At 42.3% G+C, this 16,980-nt stretch overlaps 1 protein-coding gene across 1 annotated transcript in view; it reads left to right on the top strand.

Annotated features, from left to right (window-relative positions):
* SNX30 (sorting nexin family member 30) overlaps positions 1–16,980 on the top strand; it is a 50,842-nt gene that overhangs the window by 9,007 nt on the left and 24,855 nt on the right. The window contains exon 2 of the mRNA XM_052701330.1: positions 13,993–14,181. Within this exon, the coding sequence (XP_052557290.1) occupies positions 13,993–14,181 (189 nt within the window). The remainder of the gene's footprint in view (positions 1–13,992; positions 14,182–16,980) is intronic.

The following is a 16,980-nucleotide window of genomic DNA, read 5'->3' as shown; positions in this document are numbered from 1 at the left end:
TATTGTCCTGATTTCTTCTAGCATTGCAGACTACCTCTCTGGTATCTCAGATACATCATCTAGCTGCTGCAGTAGCCACTCACATCCTTAACTGTGTGGAGAGGCTGGTCTCTCTAAATAGGTCAGGGAATGAGATAGGAGCTTTTACAGTGCAGTGAGGTGTAACTTAGTATTAGCTTAGCTAAATGAAAATGAAAACCTACTTACCATCTCGAGGACAGTTTAGGTGCTGCAAATGTGTGTGTTCTCAGTCTGCAGAGCGCACTGCAGCAGTTAAAAATGGTGTTTGATCTTGTGTGTTTCTCTGAAGCAACATCGCTAAAACGTGTTCTCTGCAACCCTTGAGCATGATATTCAGTGCAGAGCTGTTCTGACTCTGAAAGCTGTTGCTAATTCAACAGCCTGAGCCAGATTTGCAGTGAAGCTCGCAGACCAAGCTATCCTGTATACAGTGAAGTGAGTCAGAAGACAAACAAAAAAAGCAAAAACCCAACACCATAAAAAAAAAAAAGCAAACTGGACAAAAAGACCGTCTCAACCAAAACAACAACAACAACAACAAAACACCTTAACACCTTAGGGTGGCAGCTGCGACTCTAAAGGAAAGTCTGCTAGTAAATTCTTGAAAAACAAGGGAATCTGTTTTTCTTACTGTAACTAAGGGCAATAGCTAACAGCAAATTAGGACTAGCAACGCTGCCATGACAAACTGAGGATGAAAAACAATTGCAGTGAGTTGCAGCTTTTTAATTAGTTTAGTTCCTAGTGCTGGACCAACCTACAAAACAGTTTTTGGGACCTGTTTTGGGACCTTCCTGTAGGGAAGCAGGAGAAGATGTTGTCTTCTGCTGTGGGTAATGCTGTAGTGCCCAAAGAGAAAGTATCTGTCTGAATAAGCATATAGGGAATGTGAGTTTAGTGGATCTAGTTAGGACCACATCCACATCCAGAGCTTCTGCAGTGTTTCTCCAGTGAAGCAATAAGCAGTAGGCAAGAAGCTACTCTGGAAAGTGGTTGTTTCTCTGTAGATTCTAAAGAAGGACTGCTGTTTGATTCAGGTTTGTGTCCTTATGCATCTTAGGCTGAAGAGAGCTGCACTAGTATGGAGGAACATCTTAAAAATGTTTAGTACTCCACCTGCCATGAAAATAAAACAAATTAAATGTAAATAGCAACTGGATTTACTTGCTTCTGGATGTTGCCCTAAATTTAAGGAGTATGATGGCCATTCTTGTGAGAAGAATTGGCTTGCCTAGAAAAAGGATAATTGAAGTGGTCTGTCATGCTGTTAATGGCTTCTAAGCCTGATTCTCATTCTCTGTTCTGGATTCGAGTAGTATTGAAGCTTAAAAAATGAAGGCTAAACCACACTAACAGTGCTAATCTGATGAAAGTACCTAGTAGACTCTTAACACCGAAACATTGGTAAGAGGTAGAGCTTCTCTGTTGTATTGGACTGATAAAGCTGGAAGCATGTTCCCCATGCCCACATGGGGAAGTGTTGCTGTACAGTGCTTTAGTGGAACTAGTTGCATCCTTCTGAAGGGCATCCCGGGATCCTAAAAACTTGCATTAAACCGAGTCTGCACAGTTGGCCTTCCTTTTCTATTAACTTTGAATGATATGAGGTAGCATGTTTCAGTGCATGTCTTGTTTAATGGCAGAGAGGCCTCCTTTCCCTTGGTGCTGCGGATGGTGTTTGCAAGAGCAATTTCCTGCTAACTCAGTGGCGAAAGCATGGACACATTTTTGAATGGTGATTGCTCCAGGCAGTGCCTAAACCCATGCTTACCTGGGTAGGACTGGCACTTTTGCTGTTGCCTTTTAAATACTCCTTCAAGGCTGACTGGATGTGAAAGTCTTGTGTGCTGCCAATACAGAGCTGTGTTTTGGATTGTTACCAAGACTGTCCCTGGAAGGTTTTTAATCAATACCACTTATTGTCACTGATCATCATGGCCTCTTGAGGATGTGTACGCTGGCTTTCATTTTGCTGACCAGTATGCTCCTGGATCAGTGTACTTTAGCTCTTGCAGTCCTTTGTGGTAAATGTCTGTATGTGCCACAGTGCCTGTCATGAGCCTAGGGCCATAAAAATTAAGGGTGTTTCTGCAGACAAATCAGAAAATAGATTTCATCCCTTGTTTTTCCCTCTTATTGGTCTCTAGATAAGTTGGGTTTTTTTTTTTTTCTTGTATTGTGAGAAATGGTGTACTCACCTTTCTTGAAGTGGAGAATGAAGTAGTCTTAACTGGCTTTTTCTTTTTTTTTTTTTTTTTTTTTGCTTCCAACAGTTACGCACTTTGTTTATTTCCCATCTTTGGAGCAAATCCCATTCTGCTGGAAAACATACTATTAATCAGCAAATGTAATTGAGGGCTGTCCCATAAACTGCACCTGCAGACTACCTCTGAGAGCTCCTCCGAGTGTGCTCTCCTCCAACTCTTCCAGAGCTTGAGATTAAAATGTGAGATGAACAGGCAGTCTTATTTGCTTTCATGAAACTCTGTTTACACTGTCTGGGGGATTGCTAATAATGCAACATATCTGAAGTGGTGAGCATGAGAAATCCGTGTCATAATGCGAAGTGGAAGTGTATTTGTACTTGTTTAAACACAGCAGTGGCCAGAATAGCTGCTTTCCAGCCTTCTCTTGTCTTCTCTTCCCATTTTTTCTCTCTCCTTTCCCTAGACATACAGAACAAAGGCCTTTGTGTCTGTTCAGATTTTTAAAATGTTGCTGTTTGCTCTTAGGAGCCTTTCATCCCAATCAGTACTGTGGATACCAAGGTAAAGGTTAAATCTGCAACCCACCTAAATATGCTTCTACTAGAGTATGAATGGGAAAGAAGCGGTATCAGGTATATCTGAAGAGTTGTTTCTAAAAGAAAGCAGTTTAGTTAGAACAGTTTGTTAAGCTTGTCCAGTCTTTAATCAAATATAAATTCTGCCTTCTTGGAGTGTGGATGACTCCTAGTCATATGCTGAATTCAGATTTTTCCTGCTTGAAGTGTGAATCCTTGCTGCTGCTCTGCTGTTAGACAGTGATAGCTAAGGTTCCGAAAACAAAGCTTGAAACAAAACTGTGGGTGTGTTAGACATGTTAATTATCAAGGTGCTTTTTAGCATGCTTAAATGGTTTATGGTCTTTCTGTATGCACAGCTACAGAATCCCATTCACGGTAATTCAAGTCTTGTAAATGAGCAATATTCTTAAAACAATATTGGAAGGACACGGAACTTTACACAGCTAGGGAACAGTAATTAAGTTTTGATTCAAAAGGTCTTTCTGAATGTTTCTGAAAACATGAACCTTCTGCAGTTTGTGGAAATCTGTGCTCCGAGGGCACTGCTGCCTCTTCCCTTCTGCTGAGGACCAGAAGAAACCACACAAGTTTGCTCTGCTGAAGGATGCAAAACCAAGCCTACTCAAACATTAAACTCACTTGTGTTCTGTCAGGTCACAGGCACTTCCACTACTTTCTACAGCTTTGACATATCTATGAATTAATCTTGCTGGGTAGTAGCCAGATTGGCTTTCCACTCAGCAAGCTAAATAAAGCTTTCTGCAAGGACTCTGCTTTGTGAACTGATGTAGAATCTAACCTGGGATCTGGGAATGTCTTCCAAGAGAACATTCAACAAGTTCATCCTGTGAACTTGTTGAAGTATCTTTTTGCATACTAAAGTAACTTGCCACACAAAGGGGTTTGTAGGGTGAGGCAAGCATACTGTAACTCCTTACTTTCCTTTCTGTTCAAAGGGTGTGGAGAAGTGTGCGTCCTGTTAGTGAGAGTTAGTAAAAAATGTCTTACCCCTTTCCATTTTACTGAAGTAATAACTACTCAGAATAACAACGTGCATAGTTCAGGTGCTTGGTCCCTAAAGCCTTTTTGCTTTTGTTCACAAGTAGCACAGCTTATTAGTAATATTGATAGATTTGTCTTAACTGCTGTAGAAACATTAGTGAGATGCTACTCATTACCCTAATTTTTAAAGTATAACTGGAACTACTTTCAACTTCAGTGTGGCAATCCATAGCTTTCTCTTCAGATTAGGAAAAGGGGCTGCTCTCTTAAGGAGTCTGTGAGGAAATAGGCAGATAGCCAGACTGTGTGAGCAGATGGTCTGGTCTGGTATATGACACCTTTCTATGACTGCTTGCACAGAAATAGTGGAAATAAGGCATATTGTTGCCAAGTCTCTGGAGACCCCTGGGACATAGCTAAGAGGTTGCTCTTACTGAAAATACTGTTTGCAGGAAACACTTCTGTGCCCACATTTTTGCTCTGGTTAGCCTAACTGAGGTGATTTATGGGAAAACAAACCACGGAGTAAAATAATCCATCCTGTAAGCTTGGCTGTTAGCCTGAGGGAAGAGGTAAGAATCCCATGACCTGCATGAGAATGCTTGGGACCTATCTGTGTCAGTTTGTAGTGTCTCTGAAGTGCATTTGTTTTAGTGTTTCCCTGTCCAGCCAAATAGGCTGTAGTACAAACACAAAGTCCTCTAAGAGTGATACCTTTGTTAGCAAGAGTGCTTCCAGGTCGTAGGTGGTACTAAACTGCATGCCATTAAGATCAGCTGCTGTATCTGAAATTTGTGTGTTTTTAGGGGTACTGGGTAGTTCTAAGTTTCTAGGCAGCGTAGACCTACATAGGAGAAATATTAGTTTGAGTGATGAGTTACAGAATAAAATCATCAGGGTTCATGGCTTGGCAAGTTGCTGCACTGTAACACATACTTAAAATTTCCCAAGAGCAAACTGATACGGTCTTTATCTAGTCAGACCTCAGAAGTAGCTTGTTGTTTGGATGCACAGAATACCAATAATACTGCTGGAAATGCTGGAAGTGAGGCTTGGATGCGTGCATGCTCCATTAGGGCTTTCTGCCCAACCAGCTTGCTGCATAATATCTTCTAGAGCTGGAAGGTGAAAGATCAGTGCCTGTGATCTTTCGGTGCTTGGCACTATCGCTCCTCTACTGATATATTTCCAGGTGATAGCAAGAAGGCTTGCTTCTCACTAGAGCTCAGTCTGTATTACTCTTAAAATAGCCTCAATTTTGCAATCTGATTCTAGATTATTAATATAGTGGGAAATTCAGACTACTTTTGAAAGTGCAAACTAGTTTCTGGTGAGTATGCCCCCACACAGTGCTCTTGTTCCTCTTTATGGAGAGGGATGTCAGGAGCTGATGTCTCTGTGCACACTTCCCCTTTCCTAGAATTACAGGTCCAGCGTCAGAGGGTGGTTCTTGCAGCTTTTGTCAAAATGCAGTTTAACACCATTCTGTTTGTGGATCGATGTAGAAATTATGTGTTACTTTCTCCTGGGAATTTGTAAGGCTTTGGAGTTTCAGTTAACTGTGTGGGTGTTTTGTTTCTTTTATCTTGCAGAGAAAGACTGCTCTTTCTTTTTCCTTTTCTCAGTGTGTCCACAGCATTTGTCCTTCCTTGCAGTCTGCCTCCTTGCTTTGATTACTTTCAGTGGGTTGTGCAAGGAAACAAAGGGGACATGTGGTAAACAAAGATACTAATGCCTGGAAAGCAATTAAACTGAGCGAGGGGGATGCAAATACCTTTTCTTCCCTTGAATTATATCTGAAGAGAATTTATGTGTTTGTCTGCAGCTGGTATTGGATAACAGTCTTGTGCAGGTGCTTGGTGAGATCCTTCAGAGGGGAACTGTGACATGATCTGTATGAACTGGAGAATGGAAATGTGAGTTCTCTTCCCACCTAGAGCTGACCTGTGCAGATCAGTGGTAGAGAACTCCAGAAACCTAAGCTACCTTCCCTCAGAACTCTCTGGGATAAGTCATGCAGTGAGCATGTCTGTGAGAGCCAAGTTAATACAAGCTTTTATAGTGTTTTTGAATGCTTGTGTTTAAACTACTTCAGTTTTCCAGTTACCAGCAGCAATTCTGCTAAGACTTACTGTTAAGTACTGGAGGTATGAAAATAAGACTGTTCCAGAGCCCAACTGTAATCACTGCATGGAATCACTGTCTCCTTGCCATCACTCTGTCTGTGGTTGTGCCTCTGAGAAATGGAAGGCAACAAAACGCCTTGAAGCACAAGGAGGAAAATGTGGCAGTTCAAGTGTAGAAACAAAACAGCAAGGCTCCACAAGTGGTACAGACCTGGGTGTAAAATCACTGATGTTGGTAGGATTAATTGAAGATGCGTGTACTTAACTTTGCCTCTGAACAGCAACATTTCCATACGATCTCCAGATGTCTCTTACATCATTTTATACCTGTTTAATGAGAACAGAGTGCTTGCAACATCAGGTAGCTTCAGGCTAATCCTTTTCAGAAGTGAGATTATCTGTGCTTGGACAACTTTTGGGGCAGTTTAGTCAGCACCTGACCTAAGGGCTGCTGATGGGTCTCGCCTGTCACAAAGAGGGAACAAATCATAGCGCAGAAACTGGCAAAGCTCATTGAGAGCTTTGAAAGGTATGAAAGGGGAAGGGGATAAAAGCAGGACTGCTTGAGATGAGCCTGGGGAAACAGTGCCTGAGTGGGGGATGAGGCAGTTGGCTCAGCTGAAGTGCATCTTCACCAATACAAGCAGCTTGGGCAACAAACAGTAGAACTGTAGAACCATATAATAGAGTCATAGAATGGCCTGGGCTGAAAAGAACCATAGTGATCATCTAGTTTCAACCTCCCTGCCATGTGCAAAGTTTCCAACCACCAGACCAGGCTGCCCAGAATCACATCCAGCATGGCCTTGAATGCCTCCAGGGATTGGGCAGCCACAACATCCTTGGACAACCTGGAAGAGTTCCAGTGCATCACCATCTTCTGTGTGGAAAAACTTCCTCCTAATATCTAATCTAAACCTCCCCATCTTAGTTTAAAACCATTCCCCCTCTTCCTATACCCTTTTAAACAGTCGTGCTCCCTCCTGTTCATATGTTCACTTCAAGTACTGGAAGGCCACAATGTGATCTCCCTGGAGCCTTCTTTTCTGTAAAAGAAGAGTAGCTGGAAGCCATTGTAGTATGGGCAAACTATGACTTAGTTGTCGTTACTGAAGCATGGTGGGATCACTCTCACGACTGGAGTGCTGCAGTGGATGGCTATAAAGTCTTCAGAAAGGCAGGGAAGGAGGGGTGGTGGTGTGGCTCTTTGTTAGAGGGCATTTCAGTGTTGTAGTGCTCTGAACTGGGAATGGTAAAGTTGAGTCTCTACAGGTGAAGGTCAGGAGGAAGGCCACCAAGGTGGCCATCCTGGTAAGAGTCGGTTATAGACCGCCTAACCAGGATAAAGAGATAGATGACGTGTTCTGTGAGTAGCTGGCAAAAACTGAGTGATTGCCTTCCCTTGTTCTCATGGGCAATTTCACCTTCTTTAATCTATGCTAGAAATACAATGCAGCGCAGAGGAACCAGTCTAGGAGGTTTCTAGGGTGTATAGAAGACAACTTCCTGTTGCAGCTGGTAAAGGAACTCACCTGCTAGATCTGTTGTACACAAACAGAGGAGGTCTGGTGGGAGATGAGGAGGTCGGGATCTGTTTTGGGTAGAGTGACCATGAAATCGTAAGAGTTCTCAATTCTTCATGAAGTTAGAAAGAGGGCCCAGCAAAACTGCTGCCTTGGACTTTGAAGGGCAGACTTTGAACTGTGCAGGACACTGGTTGGGAAGGTCTCTTGGGATTCAGTTCTGAAGGGTGAAGTGGTACAGGAGGGCTGGACGCTCCCTGATAGAGAAGTCTTAAAGGTGCAGGAGCAGGCTGTTTCCTCACCCTCCCATGCAGTAAGATGAGCCAGTGAGAAAGAAGAATTGTGGCTGATTAGGAAATGTTTTCTGATGCTCCATGAGAAAAAAGAAAATCTACCTCCTGAGGAAGAAGGGACAGGCAACCTCGGGAAAAGAACAAGGAAATTGCTAGGATATGCAGGGAAAAAACTGGGAAGGCTAAAGCTCAGTTGAACTCAACTTGGCCACTGTAGAAAGAGAACAAAAAATCTTTTCACAAATGGATTAATGTTCATCCTTTACTAGATGTGGTGGGAAACATGACCACTGAGGATAAGGAAAGTTCTCAGTATCTGCTTTGTGTCTGCATTTAATTGCCAGACCTGTTGTCCTTGGGATACTCAGCTCTTGACTTGGAAGTCTAGGTTGAGAGCAGAGTAAACCCCTCAAAGTTCAGATCAAAACAGTCAGAGACTTGTCACTCCACCTGGACTGTCACAGGTCTGTGAGGCCAGATGGGATCCACCTGAAGATGCTGACAGAGATGATTGCCAAGCCATTTTCCACCCATCAGTGGTCCTGGTAAACCAAATGGTCCCAGAGGACTGGAGGCTTGCCAGTGTGTCCCCTGTCTACAAGAAGGGTCATAAGGAGGATCTAGCAAACTGTACGTCTGTCAGCCTGACTTTGGTGCCAGAATCATCTTAAATGAAATCACGCAACATGTGCAGAACAACTGGGGGGGATCAGGCCCTGCCAGCATAGGTTCTTGAAAGGCCAGTCCTGCTTGACCGACATAATCTCCTTCTATGACCAGTAACACGCCTGGTGGATGAGGGAAAGGCTGTTGTTGTAGTCTATCTACCTAGACTTCAGCAAAACCTTTGACAATGTCTCCCATAGTATTCTCCTGGGAAACCGGACAGCCTGTGGCTTGGTACCTTCTTTGCTGAGTAAGGATCTGACTGAATGGCCAGGCCCAGGGAGTGATGGTGGATGGAGTGAAATCCAGCTGGTGACCCGTCATGAGTGATATTCTACAGGGGTTGGCACTAGGACCCGTCCAGCTTAATATCTTTGTTGATGACCTGAATGAGAGAATTAAGTGTACCCTCAGTAAGACTGGAGATGACAACACCAAGCTGGGAGGAAGTTCAACATGTCTGATCCTGGCACTTTGGGTACAAGAACCCTGTGTAGTGCTGCAGGCTTGGGGCAGAGCGGCTGGAAGGCTTAGCAGAGGAAAAGGATGTGGGTGTGTTGGTTGACACTCACTGAACGTGAGCCAGCAGTGTGCCCAGGTGGGCAAGAAGGCCAGTGGTATCCTGGCTTGTATCAGAAACAGCGTAGCCAGCAGGACCAGCGATGTGACTGTCCCCCTGTACTTATCTCTAGTGAGGCGGCACCTTGAGTTTTGTGTTCAGATTTGGACCCTTTGCTACAAACACTGAGGCCTTGGGGCATGTTTAGAGAAGTCCAGCAAAGCTGGTGAGGGGACTAGAGCACAAGACTTACGAGGAGTGACTGAGGAAACTGGCGTGGGGCAAGCTTACTGCCCTCTGCAACTACCTGAAAGGAGGCTGTGTTGAGATGGGGCTCAATCTATTCTCCCAGGTAACCAGTGATAGGACAAGAGGGAAGGACATCAAATTACACTAGGGGAGGTTCAGGTTGGGCATTAGGAAAAACTTCTCCAAAAGACTGGTCAGACACTGGAATGGGCTGCCTAAGGAGGTAGTAGAATCCCTGCTGGCGTTCAAGAAATGTGGAGATGTGGTGCTAAGGAACATTGTTTACTTGGCCGAATTGGTGGCAGATGAACCAGACTAGATGATCTTAGAGATCTTTTCCAACCTTAATGATTTTATGACTCAAACCTAGTGGAACCACCTCTTTCATTTTCTTTGTGGACAGCTGCTTCAGTGGGTTTACTATCCAGGTAAGCTACTCACTTGCTAACTCAGGATAGGTGAAAACTGAAGTTGAATTTTTAGAAGCTGGGATTTGGGGCTGAAGAATACATGATCTTCACTTGAAAATAAACCAAAACCTACAAAACTTTAGACCCTGCTTTTAGCCTTCTAGGATTGCATCCTAAATGCATTCTTCCTCTGGTGTGTACTATTCCAGTGGGGGGGATGCTGCCTTCCAGAAGAATGAATATCAAGCTCTTGAGGTTTTACTTCACGTGGATTCAAGCTGCTGTGTAAATCTAGAGTCTTGGAAAGTGTCCTGAGGACGTGCAGGAGGGAGAAGATAAGATCAACTGGAAACTAACCTACTCATTCTGCATATCACATACTGGCTTCAAGTTTATAAAATTCAGCTGAAATTCAGTTTCTTGAAAGACTTAGGATATTTCTGGGCAGGCTAACCAGTCATAGTGTTTGGGCTGAATGATCCAACAGAAGAATATGAAGCTGCTTCCTTACCAAATAGCAGCCTGTATAGTTGGCAGGGCTCATGGATCTAGAGCAGACATTAGCTCCTGTTTGTGCTGCATGCTAGGAAACCAAATCCTTGCTTCTAGAGTCATCTCATACATCCAAAAGTCTGGGTATTTTGATGAGTTCTGTAAACTCCACAAGAATCTGTGCAGAGTCTGATTATCAGTAGGTGGTTGTAGAGCTGTGCACAAAAGACTCGAGCAGTAATCACAGGCCTGGAGGTCTGAATGTTGACTTATTTCTGCCATAGGTTGTAACTGAGGCTTTGCTAGACTTTCACCTGACCTTCTTCTGCAGGTGACAGGTGGTCTAAGAAGGTGAGGAATTTTTCTTATTTACAGTAGAAGAAGATTTGAAATCTGAGGAAATCTTCTGAGATAATTCTGGGACTCAAAGAGTCTGCAGAAGGAACCTGTCGTTCATTCCATTTACCTGGAACCAGAAGCTGCCTTTTCTCATCACTGTTGTGGTTCTGCTCTGATTTGTGGCTGGAAGAGTTTACTTTATTAGGTGCTGCCTGAAAAAGGCTCTTTATCTATAAGCATATAGATATCTATATTTAAAAATATCTATATTTGTAAGCAGTAGGTACCTGCTAGAACTTGGACTGTGCTGATCTCATAATGCAGCTATGTTATTAGAACAGTAGGTACCTTGTCCTGCCAAAGATGAAGCTGATGCATGAGTCCCTGGAACTGAAGCCAGATTCTTGTTAATGAAACATTTAATATTAGCAGTATTTCAGATGCTCTTAGGTATTACAATTGTGCTGGCAGGAAGTGCAGATGGATGCATATTTCTTTTCCTGCCAAGCTTTGCAGGACTGACTCCTCTTTCTATGGTAAAAGTAGGCTAGAACAGATGATGTGGTCTTGCTTCCCCAATTGCAGAAATCCCGCAAACCTTGTGGAAGAATGCCATTGCCAGTTAACATGATGCAGAAGTGCTCTGTGTCAGGATTACTGGCTGAGACAACTCATATTGGGGGGCCATCTGCTAAGACACTTGAAAGCCTACTTCTTTCTAGCAATGGTTAAGATTTCAACAAAGGGATCTAGCCTGCTCCTAAACGAAGACTCCAGCAATTCCTTATTTTGTGCAGCTAGCCTGGAGGCTCCACCCATTGCTAAGGACAAACAGGTGGCTTCTGACTTGACCTTCAGCTGCTGAGACGTAGCTAAACAGCAATGCATGATGCTGGCCAGCCCTGAGTGACTGGGGGAAGGCTTTTGCCACCAGAAGTGAAGCTGTGTAGCGTAGTAGCATTTTACATATATGCTTCTTCTGTCCTTTCCCCAGCCACAGCTTGCAGCCTTCCAGCTCCTAATCAGAGGTAGTGTAGAAATTATGCTTAATCTAGGTTGGAGCATTTAATCCAAAGCCAAAATTGGGTGAAACTATTCACAGCCTTTGTTTTAAGACCTGAGACATTTCACAGGACTATGACTTCAAGAACATACTCAAGTAGACTAGATTGGATTCCAGCCTTTGCAGACCTTTGACCTGCTTAAATAGTGCAAGGTGTGTTAATACGGTTATTGTAGATTTCCAGCGTAAGTGGTGAAAAAAATTCTTGACTTTGTGCCTATAAGCCATGTGTTTCACCTTTAAGCTTTCTTCCAGTTGTTCTAACAACTTGACGTAGAATTGTTGTAAGTTAAAAAACACAGTGGAATCTCCTAAGTTGCCTTTTGGAAGGGTTTTTTTTACAGGCTTTCAAGAATCTCCTGTTCGATCACGTTGAAACCGTTTCCACAGTTAATTCATTTCCATACTGTAAGTTTAGAGCTTGCTTCAGTTCTGGCACAACTTATCTTACACTAATGCATATTGCATATGGGCAGTCAAGAGCTGCCTGTTCTTTTTGGAAGTAAGAACAAACTTGTCTACAGCTGCTGCAGTGTCCCAGGGATTTCATTGCTCTTTTCTGTGCTTAGCCAAATTTGCCTGTCTAGCTGAACTGCAGAATTTCTGTAGCCATCTCTTGCTTCTCCTCTTACCCTTTCATTTGCTTATTCTGTTTTCCTGATTTTAGCAGAACTTTTTTCTTCCAAGTTGTTGTGGCGCTGCATTTTCTTGTTATACAGGCTCCTTCTATATTCAGTCTGAGCCAGATGCTTCTTGTGTGGTTCGGGATAGCTACCTCGTATATGAGCTGGCAAGCTGTGCCATGTTCATCCTTCTCCTTTGCCCTCTTAAAAGAGCATCTTAGTTCCTGCCTTCTCCTTCATTTCTGAGTTAATTCTACAGCGTTTCATGTGTTCACAGCCTCTTCTGAGCGTTACCCGAGATAATGTTTCTAGTGTCTGTTCGTAGGCAGTAATTTAGATCTCCCTTTCCCCCAAATGTCTAAGTTATAAAGTATTATTCTCCCAATTACATAAGCAATCCTCAAAGTGGGAAATGGTACAAGCACTGTTCTGTGGAACTGTGGTGGTCAGAGGGTCTGTCTCTAAAATTATAGTGTTCTCATGGTGGGTTTGTAACAAAGGCTGGTAGCAACTTAGCATCAATTTTAATCATTGTCAGAGTCAGACCTTCATAAGAAGTTCCTGCATCTCTCACCTGTGAGAGAATTCTGAACCCTTTGGGAAAGGAAAACTTTTGAGGATGACGATTACCCTTGTCCAGCTGGAACATAAACCACAACTGTGTAAGGAATACTGATAAGCAAATGGGATCTTACACAGAAATAATTCCTTAGCTAAAATTACATGTTTCATTTAGCCACATAAAGAATAAATGAAGCTGTGGCTAAGCAGTAGTTCTTCAATTAAACACCTGCTAATTGAGGTGCTGCTCTAACTGTAGTGATATTTTACCAAGTCTAGAATCCAGGGGAACATTTGTCCTTGCAAGGGAAACATTCTATGTATAACATCTTGTGCTACTACTTAAAAACAATACAATCTGCAGCAATCAATCTTCTCTGTAAACAAGAGCCTTGAATATTTAACTTTTTTTTTTACTTTAGTCAAATGTTCTTATACAACCTGTTCTGCATGGTCAGCTAGCTCTACTATGCAGACAGGGCAGAGATGCATAGAACTGGTTTATACGAATTCTAAGCCTTGAAGATGCAGGGATATACAAAGTTTGATCTAAAACCCCTGTTTTCTGCTGTTGGATGAGTTTCAAGGAATTACAGACATCCCAAATCCTTGTGTGCCACATCCTACAATGGCTGCTTGCTGGTTCTTTTAACTTCTATTTCCCTATGCACTGGAGGATAATCTTGGAAAGTTGGGGATAAGGACATTCAAGCAAACACAGTGTATCCATGGACCTTAAGACTCTGGAAGAGAGGTGCACATAAGTATGTCTAGTGAACTGAATGGGAAGTTACTGATAGGAGTTTGCCCTTCTGACTCTATTATGGGAGTCTCTATTATTTCTCCAGAGGGGAAAGCTGACCTCACATCAGTCAACTGAAGTGTTGCTGCTTCATCCAAAGCCTGTCTTACAGGTAGGTCTCCTAATTTGCCTACTTGCTTCATTTTCAGAGTCTGTATTGGTTCAACAGTATCTCTGATTTCTCATGGAAGTAAACTGGTTTGCTCAGTATTAAGGGAAAGTAGTGTGGTAATGTGCTTTCTTTTCAATTTATGGAACAGCTTAGCATTTCTTGAACTTAATATTCAAGCTGCAAACTTGGAGAGTTGCCAGGGTGTAGTGGAAGGGGCTGATACTTGAAGCTGCCGGAAGAAACTGTGTGGTAATGGCTAAAAAGACGTATCAGTGAAACTTGTCATAGGCAACTTTAATAACACCACTTTATGGTGAATCTCTCCATGTATCTAAAACTTTTTTTTTCTTTTTTTTTTCAAAACAGGATCTCAGTCTGCCCAATGGCACACCAGTTGACACTTCTAGCCCAGCCTCCTCCTCATCTCTTCTCAACAGACTGCAGCTGGATGATGACTTGGATGGGGAAGCAAAAGACTTGTTTGTTACCGTTGATGATCCCAAAAAACATGTATGCACAATGGAGACTTACATCACATATAGGGTTACAACAAAGGTACATAGCAACAAACTCCTTCTCTATTGCTTTTTCCCTCGTAAAGTTTTGTTTTTGAAGGCAGTGTTTTGGATGTTTATACCTTGTGTTCTATCTCTTTATCTTAAGTACTAGAACTTAATGTTTTTCAGTACATTGTAATAAATGTCTTGATGGTGTTACTTCTTTTACCAGAACTGTGAATGCTTCAGTATGTGAAGTAATATAAAGCTTTTAATGTGTCAGCTTAGATCTTGTCTCTTGTTGTTAAACAGAACTGTTTGTAAACTTGAAAAGCCAGTTTCTTTAGCTTGAAAAATTTTCATACAACACCCATTTGATTTGAGTTACCTCTGCTTGATAGGAGTGAGCCTTCTTGCTAATTCACTGGTAGTCTTCACTCATTTTGTCAATTGTGCTCTGAAATTCTTTAAACTTGCTTAAATGTCCATCACACTTCCTAGGTCATCTGCTTATCTAAATCACAATATTGTAATTTTCATCCTTGAATGTAAACTAGCTTTCTTGCAGTTGTTGATAGTTAGAACTAAGTAGTGCTAGAATGCTACTGTTTCCTGAAAGTATGCAAGTTTTTTCAAACAGTATAGGCCAGCTATTAATGTGACCTCACTATAATAGTAGGAAGAGCAAACTGGAAGCCTGTTGCATTCTCAGCTGGAACTTTAATTTCTGTTAACCAGATGTTCTCATTAACATCAACTTTGAGTAATACTGAGATCTTCTTTGGGCACTTGTAGTTATCTAATGTAAAAAGTGTCTGCTAGCTTCACTGTGATTCTACCATATCCACTTGTCCGGAAAGATTTATGTTACTGTGACTTACTTACATGGCCCCCCTATGAAGACAAGCTGAGGGAGCTGGGCTTGTTCAGCCTTGAGAAAGGAAGGCTGCGGGGCGACCTCATTGCAGCCTTTCAGTACCTAAAGAGGGCCTACAAACAGGGGAATCAACTCTTTGAAAGGGTAGATGGCCAAGGGGAAATAGTTTTAAGTTGAAGGAGGAGTAAGGAATTTCTTCCTAATATTTGACCTAAATCTCTGCTCTTCTAGTGTAAAAAGCAATCCCCCATGTCCTATTACAATTGGTTGGTCTCCCTCCTACTTGTAAGCATGCTTTAAGTACTGTAAGGCTGCAGTGAGGTCTCCCCAAAACCTTCTCCAGGTTGAACAAGCCCACCTCCCTCCTTTCTTCATAGGAAATGTACTCCAGCCTACTGATAATCCTCATGGCTCTCCTCTTCACCTGCTTCAACAGCTTCACTTAAACCAGAATCTGGAAGGTGGATAAGGTATTTACCTTAGAACAGATGTGTTAATTCAATGTCCCTTTTTTTTCTTAATCTAAAAAACCTATACAGATTTCATATCTACCTACCTGTCTGTTAATACTTGCTTTATTCTGCATCTCACTGCAGCACATAGTGCTACTGTATTGTAGCATTACAATAGTATTTTAAAACAGTGCATTATTTGTCCTAATCAATCACCTCACCTATTAGAGTTTATTACTTATTCTTGTAAACTTCTGGCTAACCCCTTGGGTCAACAATCTAGTCTACTATTGTTTGAAAAAATCTGGTTGGAAGTTTAACAGTATTAATGGCTTGACTCATTCTTACTGTACAAACAAGTCTTGATGCCAAGATAATTGCCTTGTCAGCCACTGTAGCTGAAAGCAGTAATTAAACACGGCAAGAGCTGCATAGGAATAATTTTTAGATGCTGTGATCAGGGTAGGTGCTGATGGTTCGACTTTCAGGTTGTAGTTCATAGCTGTAGAGCAAGTTTTGTTCCAGTCATCTGAGGGGAATGTAATTTTTGTTACTGTAACACATACTTGAGTCTCTGGCTGGAAACTACTGTAGACAAAGAGTGTAACGTGACTGCAGGAGTATTTTCCTGTTTGCCTTTTTTTTTTTTCTTCCTTCTTTTGGGAAAAGTCTTCTATTGCAACAGCAGAAACAGAGGTCTTCCAGTATGCCCCAGACTCCCCATGTACTGACATCTTTGTCTGCAGGTAGTAGTGGCTGCGGAAAGGTCCAGAAAGTTTAGTCTAACAGACTTGCAGTGAAGCAGAGCTGAAAGTATGGAGTTATTTTGGTCTTGCTTGTATCCCTGCCTTCACAGCTTCCTTCCTGGAGCCAAGTAGTGTTCCTCAGCAAGTCTTCTGGATTAACATGTTCTACAGCAGCAGAATAAGAATTCCTGAAAGGATGGGGTGAGCAAGTCAGACCTGACTGCTGTTTCTCATATCTTGTTTTCTTCTTGATAACTGAAATTTTCTTAGAAGGAGAAATGAGTGAAACCAAAAGAGAGCATGGGTGAAGCTTGTGCTGGCACTTAGATGGCCTTTGCTGTAATGATTGAAGTGCTCCAGATGTTCTTGATAATATCTCTGTGTCCTTCAAGTAAACTGATGTGTACTCAAGACTGATTTTATCTAAAAGATGTTTTTTTCTGAGGCAGGAAGGGGGAAAATCAACCTTATGCTGTGTAGTCATCTCTCTTGAGAGAAACATAGGAGTATTTTGAACTTTGCGTTTACTGTGCTTTATAGAAGGGCAGGGCATTCTTCTGTACCTTCTTCCATGGAAATCTGAACAGCTGTATGCCATTCCTCACTGTCCTGCAGTTGCTCTGCAGCTTGAACGGAGCTGCCTTCAAACCAGCAAATGCTGAAGTAGAAGTCTTGTTCTCTTTTTCCTCTCCTGCCCTTGCTTCCAGTGCGTGCTTTGAATAGATGAGTACACAGAGTAGCTTGATCCCTGCAGGGTGCACATGTAAATCATGCTCTTTTTC

This window comes from Tympanuchus pallidicinctus, unplaced genomic scaffold (assembly GCF_026119805.1).
Source record: "Tympanuchus pallidicinctus isolate F22 unplaced genomic scaffold, pur_lepc_1.0 scaffold4, whole genome shotgun sequence".
Classification (NCBI taxonomy): Eukaryota; Metazoa; Chordata; class Aves; order Galliformes; family Phasianidae; genus Tympanuchus; species Tympanuchus pallidicinctus.
The sequence above is the reverse complement of the archived record's forward strand: the minus strand, read 5'-3'. Positions and strand labels throughout refer to the sequence as shown.